Source organism: Ylistrum balloti, unplaced genomic scaffold, assembly GCF_031769215.1.
Source record: "Ylistrum balloti isolate Yb309-2 unplaced genomic scaffold, AGI_CSIRO_Ybal_v1 Utg369856, whole genome shotgun sequence".
NCBI classification, from domain to species: Eukaryota; Metazoa; Mollusca; class Bivalvia; order Pectinida; family Pectinidae; genus Ylistrum; species Ylistrum balloti.
Window position 1 is genome coordinate 1 of NW_026782006.1, and position 11899 is coordinate 11899.

General features: G+C 34.1%; 2 protein-coding genes across 2 annotated transcripts in view; one reads left to right on the top strand and one right to left on the bottom strand.

Moving 5' to 3' along the window:
• Positions 1-3189: 3189 nt before the first annotated feature.
• Positions 3190-6541, bottom strand: LOC132545789 (dnaJ homolog subfamily B member 13-like). Its single transcript, XM_060209481.1, has 7 exons — positions 6473-6541; positions 5794-5900; positions 5453-5614; positions 4645-4802; positions 4327-4459; positions 3858-4029; positions 3190-3456 (listed from the first exon to the last, which is right to left on the bottom strand). Exons 1-7 carry the CDS (start codon positions 6538-6540, stop codon positions 3303-3305), a joined length of 954 nt encoding a protein of 317 aa, XP_060065464.1. The 5' UTR covers position 6541; the 3' UTR covers positions 3190-3302.
• Positions 6542-6951: 410 nt separating this feature from the next.
• LOC132545790 (cilia and flagella-associated protein 47-like) overlaps positions 6952-11899 on the top strand; it is a 51463-nt gene continuing 46515 nt past the window's right edge. The window contains exons 1-8 of the mRNA XM_060209482.1: positions 6952-7101; positions 7991-8145; positions 8514-8721; positions 8835-8881; positions 9078-9306; positions 9687-9859; positions 10262-10398; positions 11458-11718. Of these exons, the coding sequence (XP_060065465.1) occupies positions 6952-7101; positions 7991-8145; positions 8514-8721; positions 8835-8881; positions 9078-9306; positions 9687-9859; positions 10262-10398; positions 11458-11718 (1360 nt within the window). The remainder of the gene's footprint in view (positions 7102-7990; positions 8146-8513; positions 8722-8834; positions 8882-9077; positions 9307-9686; positions 9860-10261; positions 10399-11457; positions 11719-11899) is intronic.

Below are 11899 nucleotides of genomic sequence, written 5' to 3' on the forward strand. Positions count from 1 at the left end.
CGGATGCGCCCACTTTGAATGCCATTAGTGCATGTTTTAATGTATTAATGATGAATACTGATTTTTTTCTGATGAACATTGAATACCAGGAGAGCTATGCAGGCCCACTAGGCATCTTGTTCTCTTTGGTGTAAACTCAAGACCAATGTAAAAGAGTTGATTAACATTCAGTATAATTTGGACGTATTGTTGACAGGTTATTTTGCCTTCTTGTGAGTTGATTGAAACTGTGTATTTACAGCATAGTTCTAAAAGGAGAGGAGAATTGTAAGGACTTGATAGAGGCTCATAAAGAATGCATGAGAAAGCTGGGATTTAAGGTGTAAGGAATGTATTACAAACACAAAGAGGTAAGTGTCACTTAAAGATACATTTAAACAGCAAGTGTCTCTCTAAAATACAATGTAACAGCAAGTGTATCTCAATATACACTGTAACATCAGGTGTATCTCAAATTACACTGTTACAACAAGTGTATCATAATATACGGTAACAGCAAGAAAAGGGACCAGACTGGGAAATATCTGTCACCCCAGTTACTGTACACTCGTGTGTCTGACTCTCTAAAATTAGAGAAAAGGGGAGACAACTGTCATCCCAGTTATTGTACATTCATGTGTCTGATTCTCTAAAACTAGTGAAAAGAGGAGATATCTGTCATTCCGGTTATTGTACACTCATGTGTCTGATTCTCTGAAACTAGTGAAAAGAGGAGATATCTGTCATTCCGGTTATTGTACACTCATGTGTCTGATTCTCTAAAACTAGTGAAAAGAGGAGATATCTGTCATTCCGGTTATTGTACACATTGTGTGCAGAAATAGTCGGTTGTACTAATGATTTTACACTGAAGTTAGGTTTGTGATGTATGTTCAAAGCTCAAAAACTACCTACTATGTAGTATATGTAGAGAGAGAGAGCTTTGTTGATGATTTTGGCATACTTCTTTGATTAAACAATAACTTGACAATTCCAACTTAATTAAAATAGGTATAAGCTAATTATTTGAAATGCCATAGAAAATCTGATAAACTGAGGTTTAATGGTGGTTTGTACACAGACAAACTGAGGTTTAATGGTGGTTTGTACACAGACAAACTGAGGTTTAATGGTGGTTTGTACACAGACAAACTGAGGTTTAATGGTGGTTTGTACACAGACAAACTGAGGTTTAATGGTGGTTTGTACACAGACAATCCTGTATTTGAATTGTGACTCTTGGTTGATTTGATGGTGAGTTGATAAGGGTCACAGTACTCTGAGGTCCCACTGAATGCCTTCCTCTAAATGTTATCTCTTTAATTTTTCTCTCCCTTGGCCCATTTTAGGGCCAAGTGAACTGATCCTGAGGTGTATTATCTGATATCCATCCATACATCTATTGTGGATGTTGTTACTGTCATATTAATACTTAATTCTGTTTCAAGATGTTTTCTCATTGATAAAGCCTTCTCCTTACATGGTAATGTCATATGAAATAGTTTTTTGACTTTTTGTTTTTTCAGATTTGAAGGTGATACTGCAATCGTGCACTTTCTATTGACGAATGCTGCTGTTTATGAATGGATGAGTGTTATTTATGAGGATGAAAGTACATATAGACATAGTGAACAAGGGTCTGTTTTACAAGTATCAGGGGTACCCTACTTTGGACTATTCTCATTTCTTCAGTATCGGACAGAACAAGCACAAAGCATGAATATCTTAATTGAACTGTACATGAAGTGGATAATAATGATACATGTATTGGTTTTGATAATACAGCAAGGAAGTCCTTTCTATCCACTATGAATTAAGTAACTACAAATAACATTTTTCCTGCTTTTTTTTGTGAAATATTTGTTTGTTCTGTATATGTAATGTTTTTATCTTATTTGTACATGTTAATCTTGTTTTGATTTGTAATTAATAAATGAATTAGAACATTTTTTCATCTCTGTCTTCAGTTTGCATTTATCATATGTTCCATGCTCAAAGACTGAAAGAGCTAATACCACAGGCCATTATCCTGGGTCTGTCCACAGGAACACTTTCTTCAGGTTGGTAACGTCAATGGAATAGAGGTTCTTATAACACAACACAACATATGTACCATATGTAGCTTAGATGGCTGTGTAACTTAAGGGTTCTGTTTCTGTTTAAGGGTAAATGATGGTGACAGAAATCTTTCTTCATGTTTCCTGTGATTTTCCAGTCACACACATACACACACACACCCTACCTCTCTCTCTTTCTTACAAACACTCATCATACATGCTTTGCTTGTGTGTATTATGTACATCAATCTTTCTGTATGAAAAAAGGACAAAATATCTGACGATCCAATTTACAGATAAAAATTCAAGATTATTTACTTCACAGATGTGAAAAATTAAATCTCACTTGCATGAAACATAAGTGAGCATTTAATGGCAATGTGCAGTGTCAATCTTTTGCTTTGCATTAGCTTTTCAATATAATGCTGAAATATGAAAGACTACCAGGTTTGTTAATGTACATGACCTTCACTCACTCAAATGTCCAGGGGTCTAATTTGTTAAACATTTGCCTGACTAATTATCTGTAAAGCAAACTGGATGATGTTTGGAATAGTATTCATATTGGCCTATCAACTCAGTTAAAAAAAAGGTCAGGAAGACCATAAATGATGGACCCTTTATGTATCAATGTGACTCCACACTCGCTTTGTGTTTACTTTAAAAAATGTGACATGTTATCACAGAATGGTTGTGATTGTTACATAAGACACTTATCTATAAGTTGATTGACAAGTTTCAGCAGAAACATATACCGGACATAAAATAAAAGTCAAAGAAGAAGCTAGTAATATGAAATGCTTTATACTTATTTATTATCACATTATTAATAAAATAACTGTACAGTTTTATCTGAAAACTGATTTCAGATATGTGGGGACTGGAATCTTCTATTCAAAATTTACAGTGGTTAAAAGATTCTATAAACTGTATCAACTCCACCAGAAAGTATACACCAGTCCTTTGTCGATACTTAAACCTAAACTATATAACGATGATCTCAAAAGATGAATGGCCTAGTAAAAATTGGTGAATATTTCAAATACCAACAGATTATGAATAAATTGAGATTTTCACAAATATTTAGCATGACACAATTTTGAACATAAAACAAGTATGATATAAATTGCATCTATCACAGTCAGAAGATTAACACAAATGGATATTTCCTCATTTATGATGCTCTCCAGATCCTTTTCTTGTCTGGAATTCATACAGGATTTTTCTTGAAATATTTTTGTCTGTCTGTGGATTTTGTGCTGACCACTACTGTAAGAGTGATCGCCTTATCATGTCTTTCCTGTCAGGTGTTAAGGATGTAGGAAATTCAATGTCAAATTCTATCACAAGGTCACCTTTCTGTGACTGGTTTTGTGAAATTGGCATGCCTTCTGTGGGGACTCTCTTTGTGTATCCAGGCCTGTATATAAAAAAGGACAAATTAACAACATTCCATCAGAAAGGTCAGTGTTATAAATTCAAATGGACACCTTAGGAAATTAAGACTATCACAAGTATTAATATACCTTACTGTCTAGAAAGTGACATTTTTATACTAGTGAGTTTACATAGTAGATGTAGTTTCTCTGATATATAGTACATAGATACACAGATGCAGGGCAGGTGATACTGATCTATTAGTGTAACCATTATGGTGGGTTTCTGAAATCAGCATCGGGTCTCTTATATCAATATCATGGCATCTATTAAAAAAATCATTCTTCAAAAGGAGATGTTTGTTTACCATTGTTTGGATGTAACAACCTGCCAGACAAAGCAAGTGATCAAATTATCAGAACTGTCAGCTGATGGGCAACTTACTTGATGATGTCATTGATAGGGATGTGTAGTACACGCTCATCTAGAGTAGTTATTTCCACATCACAGCCTGTGAGAGCTTTACCAAGAGGTACCTTGGCTGTGTGGACAAGATTCACACCACTGCGTCTGAACCGAGGATGGGGTTTGTCCTTTACGATGAATACAATGTCAGCTGGAAATTGAAGATTTAATTGACTTTATTTAAAGTTTTCTGCCAACTATCTGTAGAGCGTATAGTTGGCTCTAAATTTTGAATGAACATATTTTACAGGGGAATCAGAATTATATCACTTTATTAATAACAAGATAAACATGTTTATCTTCCGACAACAATCCTTCTGAGTAGCTCCTATCGATCTCATGAAGTAAACAAATGTTTGTTAAATCTTTATCAGTGAGGTTTTAACACATACCAATAATAAAAGTTTTATTTCTATTATGCATTTCAAAATACATGTAACCACCTTACCTGGCACATTGTTTGGTCCCTGGTCACCTTCTTCTGGGAAAGTGATTTTTGTGCCAGGTTTCCACCCCTTTTTCACTGTGATTGTTAGAATTTTGTCCCTAATGCTTGAAGTATGGCCGTCCTCGTTCATAACCTGAAACAATGAGTATTTTGTTGGATAGAGACAAGACAAAGAACACCCTCCTATTCATATACAAAATTGGGTTAGAAGTTTTGCACATGACCATTATGCATGTACAATACAGGATGACAATGTAGCTATGTGATTTCTACTATATGCATGGAAATTCAGTAAGTATGTAGAAAAGCTATACACACCCTTCTTGAAATCTTCATCTTTTTTGTGCAACCATGGAAAACTTCTTCTAGTGACAAAAATAAATCTCTCTCAATTGGAGGATCTTGCTTCTTACGGCCTCTACCCTGCAGACCTCCAAATCCCATGCTAAGATCACCATCCACTCGGTCATAAAATTCTGTGAAATAGAAATATAACAATAAAAATACAGATGTGTCAACAGAAACTTACTTCAATAGCAAATTCAACAAAATATGGGCAAAATATGAACAAAAGATAGCATGGAGACCCTATGTACCTAACAAACCAAGCATTCTTATACCCAATACATGTTTTATCTGGTATGTGTATATCATGGTCTGTTTACTGGTCAAACTTCATTCTTTCTTTCCATTATCATAAAGTCTTGGTCCTAGTTGTATAAATCACATTCTGAGTTCAATCATGACTTCTGCTAGAAGCTATGTTTGATTTTGGAAATATAAAGATTGTTTGCACAATTTCTGGTGAATTACAGAAGCCATCTCCTTTGTATTCACTATGTGTCATCCAGACTAGGTCAACAACATATTAAGAAAGAGTTCAAAGATCTTTCACTGATTTCGTCCCATGAAAATTTACAGTGTTTCCCTGTTCTTGTAAGTTTAACTTGGTTATCATTGATACTACATAATGCCTGAAGGAAAAAGAACAACCTGTTCTAGAACTGAGAGAGATCATATGATGTTTCAAAGATCCATCTAGAACCTCTTAAGTGTGAACCTCAACAGTTAATGAAATTAAATTAAAAAAAAAACAACAAACTTTTCATTTGTTCACATTTGTTACCTTGATATGGATTGTCTCCTCCAAAAAAGTCTCTGAAAACCTTATCAGCATTGCCATGGAATGTGTAACCCTGAGTCCATGCACCAGTTTCCCCACTTCCTTCAGGTACACCATTCTTTAAGCCTTCTTCTCCAAACTGATCATACACAGCACGCTTAGGAGCTAAAGAAAAAATACAATTTTTTCATGTGAAAATATTGTATTTGCAAGGTTTATCTCCCTGTGAAAAGCTAGGGACAGTATTTCGATTTATGATAATGTTTATATGATTTATTCATGACTGCTGTAGTGTGTGGTATATTGAGTTTTCAGCATGACAAGGTAATAAACTTTAGACTTACGATCACATAAAACATCATATGCCTCTGCAACTTGCTTGAATTTATCAAATGCTGCTTGATCTCCGGGCTGTTTATGTGGATGGTAACGTAGTGACAATTTTCTGTATCTGGAAATAACAGGTTTGAAATTTAGTTGATTATGGAACTGCTCATTAAAGTATCAAGTGTATATCTTGCACAGTCTATATATGATAACATTAGCGATAAATAATAGATATCTTTTGGTAGCCTATTGATTGCTAATTTTATTATATAAGACTATACATATCTATAAGCAACTAGTAATTCTGTACAATAGTTTAAAACTGTAGGGAAACAAAGTAAAATGACATTCCACAGTCAAGACATCTGAGTGCTCTGGATACAATATTATTCCTTTTCCGTATCTACTGTTCTGTATCGTTGCTGTGATATGGCATAGGTCTGTCTATTCACATTCCTTTACACCGACATCTACAAATGTCAGCACCAGATACAATCAATGTATGATGATGTGATATCTTATTTACTGATATCGATTGAAATACAGTAGACATATTTGTTCCCTAATTTGAGTGATACACTGTAAGTAGGAGCTATTTACTGCGAGAGTACAGTACACTTCGCATGGCGACAGAAACTTGTTTACATGTTTTCAAGTACAATTATGATTAAATTGTACCAGTCCTTTCAAACTTACTGCTTCTTAATGTCAGCATCGGTAGCACTCCTTGACAGATTGAGGATGTTGTAATAATCTATTCCCATTTTGACGTTTCAGTGGCTGAAATTCGTGAAACGTTACTTGAAAATGGCGTGTATCGCCTGGCAACGGTAAACACTGAGCTATGCCTTATGTACTAGTGGCAGTTTCGTATGTAATTGGTTTCGTATATTTGAATACATTGAAGCGTAACTCATTTATCTGTGTATTTCATTGTCTACATCAGTTGGATTTAAATATTATCAAAACCTCATTATTTATGTAACCATTATATTAGTTCTTTTAATATATACGAAAGCAATGCTGAGCAAACAAAGACATATGCATCTCCGAGCAACAATATCAAACAATATGGCCGCGTCGTAATGAATACACCGAGCGGTAGGAAAGATTGATGGAAAGTGCTGACTTTTGGATTGCTTGACGTACATTATTATCGTCATCTATTCGAAAGAATGGAAGGGGATAAATGTGGCGTTCGTATAACGCCTCCGGTGCTAGAATTCTATGATGCCGAAGTGGACACTGTGCATCAACTAAATGTCACTGTCAAAAACACAAGTAAAACCAGCAAAAGCATTCGTTACTATGGCCCGAAAACTAAGGTAAGTGGTTATATTGAACATATTACAGATAAGAAGTTGTGTTCGTTTTTTGAAGCACATGCATGTGACACATGCATTTTTATGTAGGTATTTTTCAGATTGCTGTACAAAGAGCTTTTTTAACTGTTTAAACTTAAGCATCATCACTGATATTTTGATGTGGATGCAAGAAGCAAATCTGTTTGCACATGCACATTTAGTTTTACTTGTTTGGTCTAATTCATTCACATTTTATTTTTATTCATTTTTAACAGCAAATGTTCCACCAACACACCATTTTATGGCGTTAAAAATCTAATTAGTGTTTTGTAAATGTGTCTTATTGTTACGTTTTAAGGACAATACTGATTCCCTTGATTGAGGATTGAAAAAAACATTAATTCATTTAGCTCTAGATTAGGGTTCCAATGTTTTTGTGATTGGGAAACTATGATTGATTCATACATACTACCAATGTAGTTTGATTTATTTCAAAATTATGCTTGTAGGAGCTATATAGGGTGTATCATTTGATAAAACTGAACCTGTTACATAAATTTCAAATAGTGAATCAGGAAATCATAGTGGTATATGATATTATATTTCTGATTCACTACTAGTATTGATGTATCATGACACTGCCATGATGGGTCTTTTTTTTAATTTTATTTTTCACCCATGTTCATCTGATTGCAGCTTTTGTTCCTTTGTAAAAGGTAGAATTCTATCATTCCTTACCCTAGAAAAGTTTTTTTTGTATACATATCCAGAATTTTCTGCTATTTTAGGAATGCTTTTGGCTATAGACAGCATTAGCTCGAATACCAAGCTAAAGATGTAAAGATATATCAGTTTGTTAAATGGATTGTTGTATTTCTGAAGCTTAAAACATATAATCATATTTTTTCAGTATTTTCAACTGAAAGTAAGGAACCCAAACAAGCCTGTAGCGCCAGGCCTATGTGTTCCTGCTGTTGTAGAATTTGAAATCAAAGAGGAGAAGGAAGTTACAGACAGACTTGTTGTCACAGTAGATGGGGATGTTATTGAAATACCATTGGTGGCGTAAGTATTATCATTGATCATAGTAGACATAGTAGAGCTGACACTTTACTGTAGCAAAAAAAAAACAAAAAAACAAAACCAGAAATATCCCAACAATAAATCTTAACTTCAGTCAGAGACCTGAATTCAATCATATTAATATACTATGACATATGATGCATTACTTCATATATAACGTATATTTACTATCACTCTATCATATGTCACAATTTATTTGCTTTAAAACAATATGTAGTGCTGAGCCCATTTGGGGTTCATGCATATGAATATGTTTATCCCTTGCATGCAAATTGTCTTATTTCATGGACACAAGTTGATGTCTTGTGGTATTACAACATTTTTTGTTGAAAAAAAATATTATTTTCCAGGTATCCACCACAACCTCTGCTTGAAATTGAACAAGTTGTAAACTTTGGAAATCTAGTGGCTAACAGTAAAACTGTTTCACATGAAATATCCTTGGTCAACCATGGCTCAAAGGCTGGTGATTTTAAAATCAAGTACAGCGGGGACAAGCCTATTGCCATCATGCCTAGCAGTGGGTCTGTACCCCCTAAAAGTGTACAGATGATAAAGGTACATGACTGTTCTTTGAACATTTGATGGATTATTCATTCATTCATTCATTCATTCATTCATTCATTCATTTTTGTACATAGTACTAAAGTTATTTTCTCTCTTTTTTCTAGGTTGAATATGTCACTAAACAAGCTGGAGTTTTTGAAGAAGTGGTGAAGTAAGCATTATTGTTTTTTCATCTTTCATGATAGAACGTGAACATTTCATGAAGTTTGTATTGGCTCATACAGATTATATAGATTTTGTATGCTTCAAAACATTTTGTAATTTGTACTTTGGAATCTTGTTAATAGTCAGCTCTCTTTTCTAGAACTATTCATTGTATATTTCAAACATCTTTTTTTTCACTATAGGGTAAAACTTGAAGGGAAGGAAACTAAAAACCTTGTGATAAAGGGAACATTAGTAGACAGAACACTTGAGGTGCTGGCCATGAATACTCACCAGCCAGTAGAATGTGTGCGCTTTGGAAGCACTTATTATGGCTCTGACAAAACAGAATGTGCTTTACTGTTCAACAATGGACCAGAACCTGTCAACTTTGTGGCTGTTCTGGATGAAGATGCAGTTGCACAAGAAATGGTAAATTTTTTTCCTTCAAAATTTGAAACAAAATCCCTCAGATATCAATATATAAAGGAAAGATAAAGAATAAGACAAGAGGCTTATTTCTTTGTGATGTTTAGGTGTTGTTTTGAAAATATTTTGTATTTACTTGCTTGAATAAACAACATCATTGAACTGAGCAATAGAGAAGTGTACGGCTATGTATTTTGTGAATCCTTGTTTTTTGACAGAAGAGTTGATACCTCTGAAGATATAGAACATTAACAACATACTTCTTTATAAATTTTATTCTAGCTAAAAATCACTCTATTTGAAGTATATGTAAATTACGAAGATGGCATCTGATATTTATTAGTAACTTCTATCTGCTAAATAAACATTTGTTTTTTTCCCAGGGTGTGGACTTGTCCAAGAGTACAGTGGATGCATTGGCTGACCAGGATAGGGATGGCATTGAGAAACCCCAGGGTACAACAAATGTGCTGACCTCTCTCATTACAGCTATCCCTAACCAGGGCACACTGAAGCCCTATGAGAAGATACCAGTATTTTTCAGGTTCAGTCCTAGGTATGTATTTCTGAAACATACACTATTAAAATTGGTCAGAGGGAACAGAGTAGTCAGAGTGCCACAACTATTCTTAATCTGAAAGATATCAGAAGTACAAATCCATGAGATGTGCCATAACCTCACTTCTGTTTTGTGTTCTGTCAGTGTAATAAACACTGTTTCCTGATGATTGCCAGTTCTAGTTCAGCTTCTTGGGTGAAGACCTGTTCATGTGAGCTCTGGCTTTTAACATATAAGTAAAATGTAATCATACCACCTGTTTGTGGATATAAAGTTCCAGTATTGATCAAGTACAATAAATACTCTCCTTTCCTTTGTGAACAAATATTCTGTCTGAACTAGTTTGGATACCAACTATGGTGTAGTTGATTATTGCTGATTAATCCCACTTTATATCAGATGGAATGCCTCAAAGGAGGGATGGAAGGGACAGAAGAAGCCTCCCCCCAGGAAGGACTTTGCCCTGTTTATGAGGATTCAGATTGTAGGATCAAGCACAGGATTTAGTTCCAAATCACCCACTAAATATGCTGATGGTTAGTACTGTTCTATATCAGTGTTAATTGATAGATGGCATAAGTCATATCACAGAACAGGTTGTATCTTGTCTTACATTCTGGTTTGGAAAAGAAAATTGAAAAGAATATTGAAGAAAAAGATAAATTATAAACATCTTAATCATAACTAAAAATGAACAATATATAATAATGGAAAAAATAAGAAAGCTCTATATTATACACTGGTCTTTATAGACAATGTTAATTTCATACACAGGTCTGTATGGACAGGTTCTGTTTTGTACACAGATCTGTATAGTCAGGTTCTGTAATGTAAAGGTCTTTGTGTAGTGTGTAGATATGTTCTATAGCATATAGGGTTATACTTAAATAATTCTACCTTGTGGTGATATCTTTATACAAGGTTGTATTTAAATAATTCTACCTTGTGGTGATATCTTTATACAGGGTTGTATTTAAATAATTCTACCTTGTGGTGATATCTTTATACAGGGTTGTATTTAAATAATTCTACCTTGTGGTGATATCTTTATACAGGGTTGTATTTAAATAATTCTACCTTGTGGTGATATCTTTATACAGGGTTGTATTTAAATAATTCTACCTTGTGGTGATATCTTTATACAGGGTTGTATTTAAATAATTCTACCTTGTGGTGATATCTTTATACAAGGTTGTATTTAAATAATTCTACCTTGTGGTGATATCTTTATACAGGGTTGTATTTAAATAATTCTACCTTGTGGTGATATCTTTATACAGGGTTGTATTTAAATAATTCTACCTTATGGTGATATCTTTATACAAGGTTGTATTTAAATAATTCTACCTTGTGGTGATATCTTTATACAGGGTTGTATTTAAATAATTCTACCTTATGGTGATATCTTTATACAAGGTTGTATTTAAATAATTCTACCTTGTGGTGATATCTTTATACAGGGTTGTATTTAAATAATTCTACCTTGTGGTGATATCTTTATACAGGGTTGTATTTAAATAATTCTACCTTGTGGTGATATCTTTATACAAGGTTGTATTTAAATAATTCTACCTTGTGGTGATATCTTTATACAGGTTCATTTGTGGAGGTTGCTTTGACTGGTACAGCATTACCAGTACTGTTGTCAGTGTTGCCCTCTCTGAAGTACGACTTTGGGGAGTGTCCTATAGGGGAACATGCTGATGTCCTGTGTACCATTAAAAATGAGTCGTCTGATCTAGCCACTACCTTCCAGTTCAGGAGAGTGGCTCACTTTTCTACACATCCACCTAGTGGAAAAATCCCAGCAAATCAATCTCAGGATGTTATATTCTCCTTTTCTCCAAAACAAATTGGTAAGTGTACTCACAGTTTTTTTTTTCTTTACTTATCTTACTACAATTAAGCCTCCTAAGCAGTATCTTTAAAGATGAAACAGTTTCCAAAATCTTTGAAATCTGCCAGCAAAGGTTACTGTTAAATAGAACTCCAGGACTTCTTTCATATGTTGTACAAAAAAACCCATGTTTTTAATAA